Genomic DNA, 14,154 nt, shown 5'->3' on the forward strand with positions numbered 1-14,154 from the left:
AGACATGTGAATCTATCGGTTGCAGCATCGTTCCATCTATACTGTATGATGGAGGTTTCTCGCTCATTCAATGCTATCTCAGGTCTTGAGCGAAATCATAAAGTGTATGTTCCTGGAATTCATTTTGTGATACACTTGACAATCTAAATAAAGAAACTCTGTAGTAATTTGGTGTTTGCTCTACCAACTATAAATACGATCTGGTAAAGAGTATTTGATAATGGCTCTTTCCATCTCTTAATTTCTCTTTTCCTGTCCGTCGTTTTACCTTCCTTTATATCCTTTACGTTCCCTTAGACTATAAAAACAACATGTTTCATAAGCTTTTCATTCTCGCCACGGTCGCACTTACAGTAGTAAATGCTCATCCTGGATCACACGCTATTGTCAACGCAGCTGCTGCTCCTCAGACCATCAAGTTGAAGGAAACTTATCCTCCTGCTTTCAAGATCCCCACAGCTAAGCCTGAATGGCTTGAATTGATCAAGAACGTCAACATTACCAAGGCTCCTGTTTACAAGAACCTCAACAATGCTGGTAAATGCAGAATCCGTGTTTCATTACGTTGCAAAGCACTGACATTTTCTTTTATTAGGCCCTCAACCTGAAGTTGCAGGCCAAGATCCTTATTGTGATTGGACCTTCACTGGTTGTTTCGGTAAAGAAGATCTCTACGAATGTCCCAAGGGTCAATGGGCTCTTACTTACGACGATGGACCATCTGAATTCAGTCCCAAGTTGTACGATTACTTGGACAAGGTCAATGTCAAGGCTACTTTCTTCATGGTTGGCGGTCAAGTCGTTCAATTCCCTGACTATGCTCTTCGTGCTTACAAGTCTGGCCATGAGCTGGCCATGCACACCTGGTCTCACAACTACATGACCACCTTGACCAACGAGCAAATCGTTGCTGAGCTCAAGTGGAACGAGTTAGTTATCAAGGAAGTTACTGGCGTTGCTCCTCGCTACTTTAGACCTCCTTATGGTGATATCGATAACCGTGTTCGTGATGTTGCCGCTGCTCTTGGTTTTGCTCCCATCATCTGGAACCATGACACCAATGATTGGGCTTACGCTTCCAACCCCAAGGTCTTTAAGGAGTCTTGGATTGATGGCAATGTTACCAAGTGGGCCAATGCCGCCAAGTCTGCTACTGTTGGTGGTATCTCTCTTGAGCATGATTTGTACACTCAAACTGTTGATGCTGCTATCCGTATCTTGCCCATCCTCCAAAAGGAATACGAGTTGGTTCCTGCTGGTCAATGTAATAAGGTCCCTGTCTACAAGGGCAATGCTACTGTTCCTACCGCTGCTTCATCTTCTGTTCCCGTCGCTACTACTACTACCGCTGCTGCCAAGACTACTACTCCTGAGGCTGTTGTTGCCGCCACCACTGCTGCTCCTTCCTCTTCCACTACTCCTATCGCTGCCAATGTTGTTGGTTCAGGCGCCTCTTTCACCGGTGCTAGCGCTGTTGGCTTAGGTGTTGCTGTCGTTGCTGCCATGGCCCTTATTTAAATTTCATATTGATTATTAAACTAGTAATTTTGTATTATATCATTACATAAACACTCGATTTGATTGATATGAAGTCAATTCAACCACTAGACTTATGTAAAGCACACATCCCATAATAAAAACCAATTCAAACACTTATATACAATATGAGGTAAAATGCGACATGATATTAGAAAAAAAAAGAGAAAAGTAAACTCTTGTCAAGGTAAGAGGAGTGAACGTATATAGAGGTTGTTATTTTTGCAGGCTGGATTATTTCTTCTAGAATCATAAAACATCTCCAGAGGATCCCGATGGATCTAAGCAGGAGCAACCCAATCTAAATTCCACCATTAATGCTTATACTCAACACACTATAACACAACCAACTTACCAGGGAAACATTCCTTGAGAGACTTGTTGTGCTTGTTTTCAGAGTGTTCAGACAAACTACCACAAAATGTCACTATGCCATTCTGGTTCTTCATCATAATTCACTTACGCTTTTTCACGAGAGGTACAGAGGAAGGTTTGGAAGCAGGTCTTACAGATAATGTTCTTGGCAGCATCATTCTGTCAAATGGCACATCAACACTCACTCTCATCCTACGCACAAATGCTACTTACAGTCTTTAATTGAGAAACACCGTTACCCTTTGCGTTCTTGGCGTTACGCTCACGCTTCATTTGTGCCTTTTGACCCTACGATACCATCAATATTAGTCTACTGTTCATCTTCCCATACTTGGAGTCTACTCACGTTTCCCATTTTGAATAAGTTGTTCTATTTGTTAATGAAGAAAAACAAAAAGAAGATGAGATTTGATGAAAAAAATTTTTTTTTAACCTTGACCAAGATGGGGGTGGTGTAGCCAAAATGTAAAACTTCCATTTCCGGATGCTTCAGCAAGTGTCCCTGTGTGTTTGATATTAGCGAGGCGAACGAAAAAAGGGGATGAAAAGAAGGAGTCATAACATCATGCCACTCTTGACAAGATAAACTCAACAAGGCTCGCTTGTGAATAGCACTGTCATTGACAGTTAATTAATGCAATCAGATGATATATCTTATTGGATCAGAAACAGTGCTTATAGTCTCATTTCATGCGCACTAGTGTTCTTTGTTGCCGATCTCTTGATATTCAATCGACATTTGAATCTGAAACGGACACTTCAAACTTGCTCTTCAGCTAGACACCGGCGCTGTCTGTGCGTGCAGCTTGAAGGAACATTCTGACTATGATCCCCTGCTGAATGTTGATTACCTTCTTGCTAAAGGATCGGCTCATTTCCGCATTGGATAATCTTTTAGAGCGATTCCTTGTATCAGAATCTCTTTGATGAGCAACTGTAAGTTGCGTGCAGGTATTTGAGTGTATTGATAGGTTAGAATCTCAGATTACTGCCATTATCTCAACCAAAAGATTCAAATGAGCTACCGTACAGCGACATTGAGTAATGCACTATCAATGAGATAGCTACGAGAACTGAACAGCCTAGTATAAGGTTTAAATGGCATACGGCGCTCAACGTCTATATCAGATAAAGTAGCGTATTCATATCTGTCCCTCAGACCAAGAGGAGCCTATGGATTCGATAGATCGACAAAACATGACAGCATTTTAGGCTGGCTAGGGGTTTGACCACACATGTATTATGTAAAGGATCGATTGGTCACACCTTTTTCTTTAGAAAATGTTTAGATTTTGACTCATCACGATAGCGAATCGGGGCAACAGATCAAAGACTGTGGCAAAGTGTAGCATACGAACAGTAAACACGCCTGCATGTGGCAATGCTAAAATTACAGGTTGATCTGCTTCTGGCTGCTACTATAAATGCCCTTTATTCGTGTTATGAACCATATCCAACCTTTCGAGTTTCAACGCTAATCTAAACATGCAATGTAAGTCTATGGCTCTCATGAAAAGCACCATCAGACTAGCACCCAACTGGAATTAATTCAACCAAACAGATTTGGCATCTAAAATCAGCTGCAGCCATCTTTTGAAAAGTGATTGATTTGATATTCGGTGATACAATGATTCATGTTCAAATAATAGTTTCCCTGTTGAAAATGGCTCTTTTAGGAATGATTTACTTTATTGATGCTCAACGCCTCATCTTTGCCCATATACAGATATGAATTGTGCAATGTGCATTATACTTGGCACGAAATAAGCTTGCTGCTGTTTAGACCAAGTACAAAGTAGCATTTCCTCCTAGTGCTGGCATCGAACATGGCAATGAATATCTCATTTGACTTATTTTCAATAACATCTGTCTTTTGATCTATATAGAGCTACCTTGTGGAAGTGAACCAGGGGCAACAGATTGTACGATATTGCACAAATTGAGCCTTGTAGTACAAGCAACCGCCATACCATTGATGCTTTCAACCACATCAGACATTGTAGTGGTTGCCATGGTTACTGCACAGTGGCACAACTATTATAATGTATACAAGGCTCAGAGGCGCAGTTCTATATTGTTAAAACGCCAGATCAGTAAACTGTGTGCCATTACTCTTTTCATTTCTAAATATGTATTATTTGAGAGTGGGTAATTTCCATATACGCTCAGTGCAAAATTCTGGGTACATTGAACAAGTATAATCTTACTACCATGACGAGAAAAAAGAGTGAAACTGCATGCTTCCTATTTGCTTGTATAGGAGATGTTGATTAAACATGTAGCTTGCAACGCAAGGAGGATTTTCGTAAAATTGGCAAGCATCAGCGCACTATAGTCAGGACCACTTTCACCTCTTCTTCTGCGATACATATTAAATGAATTTGTGTCTATTATTTAGACTCTTGTAGATCATTCTACAGACAAATTTGTACAACACCTCTTTCACCAAGCAAGCAAGGGCTGGATCAAATAACAAACCCTATAAAACTTGATAAATACATCTTTTCATGGTTTGCTTCTTTCTTTCTCTTTCTTTCCCTTGTAGTATTACAACAATATAAACCAGGGGCAGTTGGCTTTCATCCATTGCTCTTATCCTACACCTGTCCATTAACACGGTAAGCGCAAAAAGACCACAGAATAAACTTTTTGTAATTGATTTCCTGCAGATGTCGCATCACCATCATCAACAGCAACAACAGTACTATACAGACATCTCTGAAGAGATCCCTTTGGGCCAAGTCCCTGAAGAGAAACAAGATCAAAAGTTGTTTGATTCAAGCCATGTGAAACACGACACTACGTACGCCAGAATACACAACAGACAATCCGTGAATAGCATCCAAGAGTTGCAAAACAGAAGCTCATTTTCTTTATATTTCAAGACTCTGTTCACCATTGTACTGTCTTGCTTCTTTACAATTGCGTTGCTGCTTCTGTTCCTGTATGCTGACGGAAAGCCCTTGGATTTCACTATCATTGGCCTAAAGATTCCCTCTCTTGTGTCGTTTCTATTGAGCGCCAACTTGATCTTTATTGCCAGCGGCATATCCAAGTAAGACACAGTCTATAAGCTTGTCATTCTGTACTAACACTTGTCATTAGAGCGCTCGCAGAGTATAAATGGGTCCGTCTTACAGAAGGTGCCAAGTTGACTATCATTGATGTGTATGATGAATGCACCCGAGGATTGTCAGGTACATATATACTCATCATGTCAAGCAGACTGAACCAACATTCCACTAGGCTTCACAAGTGCTTTTAAAGCAATGACCTTTGATTGGGTCCTCGTTGTAGCTCTTGTGTTCAATATTGGCCTCTTGATCATCAGTCCTGCTTCGCAAGAGCTCCTCGTCCCCGTCATGAAGAACATCACACTAGGCCCTAACTCCAGCATTCGCTTTCATTATCTGCCAGCTGAGAGTTTGGGTGGTCGCAGCAAACTTGGCAGTAGTGGCATTGCGCCATTTATGAACGGTTTGTCAACCAATGCCTATCTTACTTCTTCCAGTTTTGCCCAGGCTGCAACAGGTAGCAAGTCGTCACCTCTCTATGAATGTCCCTCTGGCACTGCCTACTGCTCGTACGATAATATCACCTACATTTCAACCAACATGACCTGCAACACTGTGTCTGCTGATGAAACGGCCATTGTCAATCGCTGGGGAACAAACAGAACTGTGGTTGTGCTGAAAGAATTCTTCACTGCCTTCAATATCACGACAGCTTCAGATATGAAGTTTCCTAAATTCTTGTATTCTGGAGATATGGTGAATCGCACCTACTGGGATTTGGCCAACTATACAGCTCCCATGATACCAGGATTGAACGTGCCAGAGATTTTTACAGACGAGAAGGTGTACGATGCACGCTACAGACCTTATGTTGGTGATCAATCCTTCATCATTGCATACAACAAGACGTATCAAACTGCCAGTGTTCTCAATCCTAACAGCACCTACTTGGATCTGGAATTCAAGAAATGCTACTTTAATTCGAGTTATGTTAATGTATGTTTATCAGCTAGCATGGAACATTACAGCACTTGCTCATACTAAACTTGCATATAGTCTACTTGGAGAACCACAAATGGCACCTTGGTACAATATAGCGTCGATTCTGCTACTCCTATTGTCATGGATTATGATAAAGTGATTGGCAATAACACTGCAAACAACTTTGATGCTATGACAGCCCATCCAATGTACGGCGTCATGCTCAACGCATACATCATGCAACAGAGCATCATCGCAGAACTGTTGGCACCAAAGTATTACAACATTCGAGACTACCTTGCTTCGTTTCGTCAGATCGAAAACTTCAAATACAACAAGGAACCCTATCCATTCGAATATTTTATGCAACATGCTTTGAATGCTTTCGATCAAGCTTATTTCCAAGCGCCTTATGTCAACAATGACGCTGAATCATTAGCTTGGTCAGGTTCAGGCAGAGACGGGCAAGCTGTTTTCAATTTGGAACCTCAATACGCTATCAAGAGAGAGGCATGCTATGCGCTATGTCTGTGCTTGTTCATTCCTATCGTCTGGTGGATTGCCATCTGGACTGTCAGCATCAAGAAATCACACGGTGTTGCTCGCGGTAACTCGCAGATTGCTCTGTTGGCTACTGGAATGACACCTCTTGCGGAGCATAACCTGAGAGGTTTCTCCAAATTGGACAGCGAGAATGCATTCAAGTACGCCAAAAATATTCGGGTTCGTGTGGGTACATTTAGAAATGGAAATCAAAAAGACGTGGTTGCCTTTGGCATGGATGGCGAAGAACATTTGATGCCTTTGAAATAATAAAATGTCTTTCGCATGGAGCTCAAAGCAGCATGTTTGTATTTAAGCTCTTTATAATGTGTCACCTTGTCGTCGTGACTCTTCTGAAATGAACAAAACGGTGATCAGATTGTATTTATCCATCCTTTCATCTCTTTCTTGCATATACAATGGAAGCTTATTACAGCCAATTTGCCGACGTCTTTTCGACCCTTCCCGAGGGCTATCTTCCCAAGTGGTTGCTGTTCACCTCTGCCCTTGGCATCTTCAATTCCATTCAAAATTTTTGCACCAGTTCATTGACCAAACGCGTTTACGCAAACAAGCCAGAAGAAGGTACAGTTTAACAAGAGTTGTGTGATAGCAAAGCTGTGCTGACTCAGGACCCTTGGATAGTAACACCCTTGAGCGGTCGTCTTTTTGCTACATGGACTTGGTCTGTCAGTATGATTCGTATCTATGCTGCTTTCCACCTTCAACATAAATTGTATGTATTTTGACATTTTGTTTGTTTGAGGGCCCTTTTTGTTAATCCTGTCGATAGCATGTATGATCTCGGTATTTGGACCTACGTAATTGCTTTGACCCATTATGCTGGTGAGCTCTTGGTATTTCGTGGCTGCAAGTTAAATGGCCCTTTCATGTCCCCCTTGTTTGTTGCTGGTAAGTATTGATATTCGACGTTTACTGGCATTGTATTAAGATGTTTTGGATAAACAGTTACCTCTCTTATTTGGCTCACTCAAGTCAAGGATTCCTATGTCAAATTCTATTAGATGCATTCAGTTTTAATGTCGAACGCTATGAAGCAGATGGTTGGATGTTGGATTCAATAAAGAAATCATTGTTTTACATGTTCATTTTGTGCAACAGTAATGGGATCCTTAAGAAGCAGAGATTTACGATCAGAATGGCGATGAACTGAGGATGGAGTGGACAATCAGTAATAGTATGGAAGGGAGCACTGCATGAGGATGTTCTAAGGCCATATGCTATGGGATGTGGTTTCAAATGTTTTTTCTTATAAACGCGAATTGGGTGTAATCCGAGACAAGTTGCAAACGAGATTCTATTTTCGAGTAAATTTTTGTAGATGCCACTTTTGCTTACCACATCTGTCATAAATAAAACATACACATTGTAAAATCTATAGGAAATGAGCATTTTGGAGCGATTGTGGCGAGTACTGGAACACGAAATTAGTTTGAATGTATTGAAACACAACCGCTTGCATGATTGTTTGGCCCTGAAATGTTTAAAGCGGATATAGTGTTTGTGCGAGGTATACAAAAACTGATTAGACAGGACATAAAAAGGATGCTCCCAATCTTCAAAATGTCGAATTTACATTCATTTTTTTAGCTTTGCAATGCTACATACCTATATCGAATACGCTGTATAGTCACAAGTTTCAATTCTTTAAACTGTTTTCTTCCTATAGTGATCCGCAATGACCTTTGGGGGGGGGCTTCTTTATATAAATGAAAAATATCTAAAAGGATTTGACACAGTATCATAAGTACCAGGTGGTAGTATTCTACCTTGATCATTTCTCTGCGAGCAATTATTATAGCGGTTTTCGCTTTATTGGTCTAATTTTAATTTACATGATCACTTTCAGTAACATCAACAACAGCCCACTCATGGTCATAGTATATGTCCCTTGAATGAACGTCTTCTGCATGATACAAGAGTTCAAACTGGCCACGGGATAGAAAATACATTGGAAATGAGTGCTTGGCAACACCATTAGAGGCAGGAATCTGTTTGAAAAGGGTAGTTTAGCTTTCAAATGAGCAGTACAATGGCAAGTACACATGTCTTACCTCAGGAAGAACGACCTGTCTGACACCTTCCATCAGTAGCTTGCTTGACAAATCATACTCTTTGACGCCGTCATTGTAGCTTTGGACAGGTTGAATGCGCAAAATCAGCTTGATAGGATGAGCTATATAGAAAGACGAGGATGAGGCATTACTATTACTTGCTGTTATCATGTCACTTACTGAATCGATTTCTCACAGACACTGTCATTATCACATGGTCATTACAGACACAAGTAAACTTTCTATGGCTCAGTTTCTGTATGCTATGACCCTTCAAATCTACCACAAACTCGACATCTTCCTTCTTGAGAATACCCAACTGCATCGATGTCAGCCTCAATGAAGGACGCAGATTTAATTCACCCATTCTGCCTGTGGATCCACATCGCCATGTTGCCTTTATGCGATTCAATAGTTCTTCTCTGTACCAGAACATCTGTAAACGGGCTTGCCGTTGTTCTTTTGATACCTTGGGGCCTTGAGATACGACAAACTGCTTGTTTGGATCAAATGAAGGTATCTCTTGACGACAAACATCAGGCGAGAGAAACAGTCTTTTCAAGGGAAGAATGACCCTAATGCGCCTAGTGTAAGCAAAGAGCTTGATCAAGATAACAATAAACTGCTTACCGCGATGTAGAGCCAGGCTGTACTGTAAGATGAGATGCCAATTCATCCATATCGCTGCTATCGTCATCCTTTGTTTTGCTATTCACTACAAAATCAACGTCGAATGGCGTGGTCCATCTATTGCGTACGTCCAATGTGATCAGACAGTATTCGTTTCTTTCTTGATTCTTCAATTCTATGTTTCTTGTGACCAGCAGCAAGTCCTCAATGGGCTGTTGCTGCGATAGAGAGGTGCTGGATATACCTCTTTCTTCTGCTTCCATGACCTCTTTGATGGTACGCAGGTGGTCAAAAGCGAGATCTAAGGTTTCTTTGGGTGCAGGTGTGCTGTGTCTGAGATAAGCCACATCCCAATTGAATGGTTCAATGTTTTGATATACAGTGATAAGCACATTGAGATACAATTGACGTGTATAGAACATGGTAGCAGGGGCAGCAGTAGCGTCGTTCTGGGTGGACTGCAATGATTGTATCTTCTCTACAGTGCGATCCAAATAGCCATAGTCAATCTGGATCGTTCCTCCATGGCTGGCACCACGTTATTAGTGTCTTGCGTGACATATAACCCAGAGCACATATAACACTCACCAATCTCGTTTGCCATAGACATTGATCTTGATAGTCGTACTTGCACCTTGTGGCAGCCATATCTTCTTACCTATCAAGTCATTGGATCTTTTCTCTGATGTTCCCTCCCAAGAAAAGACACGCGTGCCCTTGGTGTACAGCTCGAGTTCATACTGATCTTCAGGTGTTAGTTCTGGATTCATCAGGGTATTTGTGGTGGTGGAATCTGTAAATGACAGCGTGATGAAATCTACTGCAATATTGCCAATATTCTCTAGTTCAATCGTGATGTGGGTGCTATCAGAATGATCAGTTTTTGAAAAACTGTTTTGTTGCTATGAATAACCTACACTTCTCCTTCGTAGAGCATCACAGCGCCGTGTAGCAGCGATGTCGACTTGATTTTCAGCAAGGGCTGATCATCAATGACATTGAGATTATAGAATGTGATAGGACTAGTATCGCCCAATGTTTCTAGTAGCACAATAAGTCAATACGAGCAAAGCTACTGCATTTTGCTGTATGCAAACCTCTTGTTCTGTTTGTTTTGATGGCATCCAGTCCACTGGGCACCTTATATCAGCTTTCATTGCACCTCAAAATCACTCCAGTATTACTTACGTGCGCTTGATCTTGATAAAGCTATCGTTTGAGGTGTCTTCTGGCGATTTCTTGACTTCGTTATCGACCAAAAACTCTTGTTCCGCAAATCCAATGATCTGAATCAAGCATCCTCTAATGATAAGCGTACCTGTTTCTTCTGGTGTCCCCATCAACGGCACATGCATAGTGGCATTTGCTGGAATAGTAATAGCAGTCGACACCGCGTTGAATGAGATACCTGATGTGCTATTAATGGGATTAATATACTCGCGCTACACACTATGCCCGTTTTTACCTTAATGCTATGCTCTGAAGCTCCAAATCAAAACCAAACGGATTGACCAATGTCATCTTGAATTCTGACAATTCGTTTTTAACTAGTACGATCTTGGACTAACGGATAATTGAGTCAGTCAATTCTGTTTTAAAATCTAATCATATCATCTTACTGTTGTATCCGCCTTTTTTGCAAAAGGGTTGTAAATGAAGGGATCGTTGGCATTTGCTAACGGTATCGCCTTTTGTGCATTGGCCATTGCTTCGTTCTTGATAGGATGCGCATACACAGCCTTTCTGGATATTGGTTTCTTTGCTTCCACGCGCGATACAATATTGACTCCCCAGTAGTTAATAGACTCTGTGCCATACACCAGTGAAGATGACTTTTTGTCTCGGTGCGTATGAGCCACCATGCCCTGTATCGTGGTTGCTAGCTTGATCTGCTCTGCCTTGGGAATGTGCTGATACAGATTCTTCAAGAGCACGGTTGTGTAGTAGAGTCGAGAACCATTGTCAATCAAAGCATCGGATACAGATATACACTGCTTCAATATGCATATCTGCAATTCAGGCCATCCAAAGCGATGCTCCTCCTTGGGTCGAATGTTGCCTTTGGACCGAGAGGGCGTCTGCTTTGAAAATAGCTCTTGATCCTCCTGACGCATAGCCTCCAAAGCACCTCCATCGTGCACATTGCGCTCGCCAATACCGTATATTTCGCAGATGCGCTTCAGTATTTCCAGGACACCATTGTCGTAGGCTGTGGATAGTTTTGCAGTGTCTTTAGAGAGTCCTGATCTACGGTGCTGTATCAACAGAGGCAGCATTCTATCCACACCTTCGTGCATAAGCCAAGCTGCTTTTCGATGATACCCAATGAAAGAGTACACCGAGGACATGGCTGTTGTCAGGTAGATCTAGCGCAATGTCACATGTATCAGCAATACGGATACTCTCATACCTTCTGCACGGCTTACCTGGTCCAACAAGGCCAGCTCATTCATATGAATCCCCCATATTTTGGTGACCCATTCTGCGATGTGATATCTTGGTATGCCACTGCTCTTGAATCGAATCATATCCTTTGCAGATAAAAGCACACAGTTTCCACTCTTCTTTTCCCGTAATTCGTCTTGCTCATTCTCACTGAGCTTCCCCTGCACCAGCAATCCCATAGTGTAATCATTCCATCCTTGGTTCAAGAGTGCTGTGCTGAGCAGTCGAGCAATTTTGAGGCAGGCTTCCGCATACACTAAATCCGGCACAGATAAATTGGCTGTCAGGTACGTGCGTTGGTAGTTTTTGATGATGGTTGTGTACTGATCTGTCACTACAGTCAAGGTGGATCGTGGTCCTCGACTCTCGGATGAAGGCGATGAAGTGGATGATTCGCTGGTCTCCTCTGCTGTAGTAAGCGGACCTGGTGACGACGCTGAGTTCCTCGATACAATATGTCCAATGTCTGCTTGCAAGTACTCTAACAAGATGGTTGCACACACTAATCCTTCCATCGCACTTGCCAACCACAGAAAATCGGATGTGATCTTGGCCATCTCTATTGCTTGATCATAGCTAGAAAGTTGAAAACCATCAATCATCATAGCCTTGTGAAGTTTGTGTATACTTTACTGGTTCACAGCGTCTGGTAGTCGACCTGCCAGCAGATAAAAATCACCCAGCAATTTCTTTATTCTCCCTGGTGTGCGCTTCCTTGTCCTTATGCTCTCTCCTGTGGATCCAGCTGGATTGGACAAATTTGTAGAGAATCTATGGTGATGATGGTGATGCTGCTGTGTAGGTGACGATTGTGTCTGCAGTGATGCTCTCTTGCTGTTTAATTGACTCGAATTGCTCGGTGAGATGGTGAGTGGGGGCTGCGACAGTCTGTGCTGGTCTCTTCTCGATGGCGTGTGGTTGTTGTTTGGGACGGGCGATTCGAGTGTCTCCAGCTTCTGGATGCGAGTAGCAAGAATGGCGAATTGTTCCAGGATCTCACTGGCAAAATCGCAAATCATGGTGCTCATGTAAAACGACATGTTGCCCACATTTGGTATCATGATGAGGCCCTTGGTATCGTCTTCTTGTGTTTCTGAGGGATCAAAGGCAAAGCATCTGGTTGCCACTGCAGTGGGATACTGTGTAGTCTCTGCATGAGTACAGCAAATGGATGAGTAGTGATACAGTTCATCTACCTGATCGAGGTCCTGTGAGAACTGCTTGTATCCTCCACGCAAGCTCTTGTTCTTCCATTCCTGACAATCCATGATACCAATAACCTATCCGTGCTGTTGTGAGTTGATCTGTTGTATGTGCGTGGATAATTTGATTTACAATCAAGTACCAACCCCGAAAATGCGACGATGCGGTTGAAAATCCTCCAATTCAGCATGCTCTCGAGTCCAGTGTGTGATGAATTGAAAGTGCATTTGACCTTCTTGGAACACTTGGCTGCTAAACATGGCTGTAAAAAGTAGCATCAGCGAAAAGTTAGGTTACACACTACTTGCATTAATAACACATACCATTGGCACCTTTCTTCAAGTCTGGCGTAACATCACCCAGACGCACTACATGAAATGTTTTTACCAATTCCACGTACTTGTAAAAGGTGGATTTCTTGATAGGTGATACTGGCACAAGCAGTACGCGCACTCGACAGCTAGACGTAACATCGATGGCTAGATCCATATCTATCATGGCAGTGGAAAAATAAAAAGCGAAAAAAAGGATATCTCATTGATATTCGCGATGCTCATCTTGTGATTTGGGGTTGTGACGACATGCATAGCGATTGGTTAAGGACATGCTGCATGATATGGACTTTTTGGAATGATTGCTATTAGCTTGTGGCGGTTGTAAGGTGATAGATAAGCATGCGAACTGATCCATTGTCAGTGAAATAGAAGGATGTCCTGGCATGGGCATGATCCTCTTTAGCCTGGATGACAGTAGATTGGAGGTATAGGATGGCACAGCATGGGTGATCTGGGATGTCTTTGAGATCAGACTTAAGACCTTGACTGAGCAAGGGCAAACAAGTCGCAGTTTGAGCAGTTGGCATATCTTTCGTGCTATCATATCACTTTAATTGCTTTTTTTTTACGACCTCATGACATACTCAAAGGTCTGCATACGCTTGAATGGAAGGCTCCATCTTCTTGATAGGGAGTCAGTATGTCTTTCAAAATGGTCAGTGTGCAAATGAAATCTGCTTTCGAGGATGGTTAACTTATTAAAACAGGTTTCATAACGGCGATGATGAGAAGCGTTTGTGTCTATAACGTTAACGAGACTAGGGAACATGAAAATCATTACTGACTGACTGAGGCTACTACCTTCACGTGTAATTCACACATCCCATTACTCTTTATATGTAGTCAACAAGACTTTTATTTACTGAAAAGATTTAAAAAAGGCATCACAACCCTAAGTTTGATGGAACAGCGGCCTTGAGGACGAGAGGGACCAGAGCCGATGAGGAGGAGAAAGGAGAAGGCTTAAGCCAGCCGAGGACGCGAGCATATTTTTTGGGGGAGCAACAACGATCAGTG

At 42.1% G+C, this 14,154-nt stretch overlaps 5 protein-coding genes across 5 annotated transcripts; 3 read left to right on the top strand and 2 right to left on the bottom strand.

Moving 5' to 3' along the window:
* Nucleotides 1-311: 311 nt before the first annotated feature.
* Nucleotides 312-1,518, top strand: NAP1 (histone chaperone; the record flags this gene model as incomplete). Its single annotated transcript, XM_064829434.1, has 2 exons — nucleotides 312-537; nucleotides 596-1,518. The coding sequence occupies 2 exons, from the start codon at nucleotides 312-314 to the stop codon at nucleotides 1,516-1,518; spliced, it is 1,149 nt and encodes a 382-aa protein (XP_064686636.1).
* A 299-nt stretch (nucleotides 1,519-1,817) lies between these two features.
* Nucleotides 1,818-2,266, bottom strand: RAD23 (UV excision repair protein rad23; the record flags this gene model as incomplete). Its single annotated transcript, XM_064829435.1, has 5 exons — nucleotides 1,818-1,837; nucleotides 1,892-1,947; nucleotides 2,000-2,070; nucleotides 2,125-2,199; nucleotides 2,258-2,266. The coding sequence occupies 5 exons, from the start codon at nucleotides 2,264-2,266 to the stop codon at nucleotides 1,818-1,820; spliced, it is 231 nt and encodes a 76-aa protein (XP_064686637.1).
* A 2,314-nt stretch (nucleotides 2,267-4,580) lies between these two features.
* Nucleotides 4,581-6,719, top strand: ATC70_010216 (uncharacterized protein; the record flags this gene model as incomplete). Its single annotated transcript, XM_064829436.1, has 4 exons — nucleotides 4,581-4,966; nucleotides 5,017-5,108; nucleotides 5,158-5,921; nucleotides 5,982-6,719. 4 exons carry the CDS (start codon nucleotides 4,581-4,583, stop codon nucleotides 6,717-6,719), a joined length of 1,980 nt encoding a protein of 659 aa, XP_064686638.1.
* A 149-nt stretch (nucleotides 6,720-6,868) lies between these two features.
* On the top strand, nucleotides 6,869-7,474 carry ATC70_010217 (uncharacterized protein; the record flags this gene model as incomplete). Its single annotated transcript, XM_064829437.1, has 4 exons — nucleotides 6,869-7,034; nucleotides 7,095-7,185; nucleotides 7,243-7,361; nucleotides 7,419-7,474. 4 exons carry the CDS (start codon nucleotides 6,869-6,871, stop codon nucleotides 7,472-7,474), a joined length of 432 nt encoding a protein of 143 aa, XP_064686639.1.
* Nucleotides 7,475-8,296: 822 nt separating this feature from the next.
* Nucleotides 8,297-13,300, bottom strand: ATC70_010218 (uncharacterized protein; the record flags this gene model as incomplete). Its single annotated transcript, XM_064829438.1, has 15 exons — nucleotides 8,297-8,461; nucleotides 8,525-8,646; nucleotides 8,705-9,099; nucleotides 9,155-9,682; nucleotides 9,743-10,018; nucleotides 10,072-10,195; nucleotides 10,252-10,286; nucleotides 10,343-10,570; nucleotides 10,620-10,717; nucleotides 10,774-11,520; nucleotides 11,581-12,175; nucleotides 12,233-12,738; nucleotides 12,796-12,879; nucleotides 12,949-13,064; nucleotides 13,126-13,300. 15 exons carry the CDS (start codon nucleotides 13,298-13,300, stop codon nucleotides 8,297-8,299), a joined length of 4,194 nt encoding a protein of 1,397 aa, XP_064686640.1.
* Between the last annotated feature and the right edge of the window lie 854 nt (nucleotides 13,301-14,154).

This window comes from Mucor velutinosus, assembly GCF_035048745.1.
Source record: "Mucor velutinosus strain NIH1002 chromosome Unknown tig00001563, whole genome shotgun sequence".
In the NCBI taxonomy this organism is placed as follows: domain Eukaryota; kingdom Fungi; phylum Mucoromycota; class Mucoromycetes; order Mucorales; family Mucoraceae; genus Mucor; species Mucor velutinosus.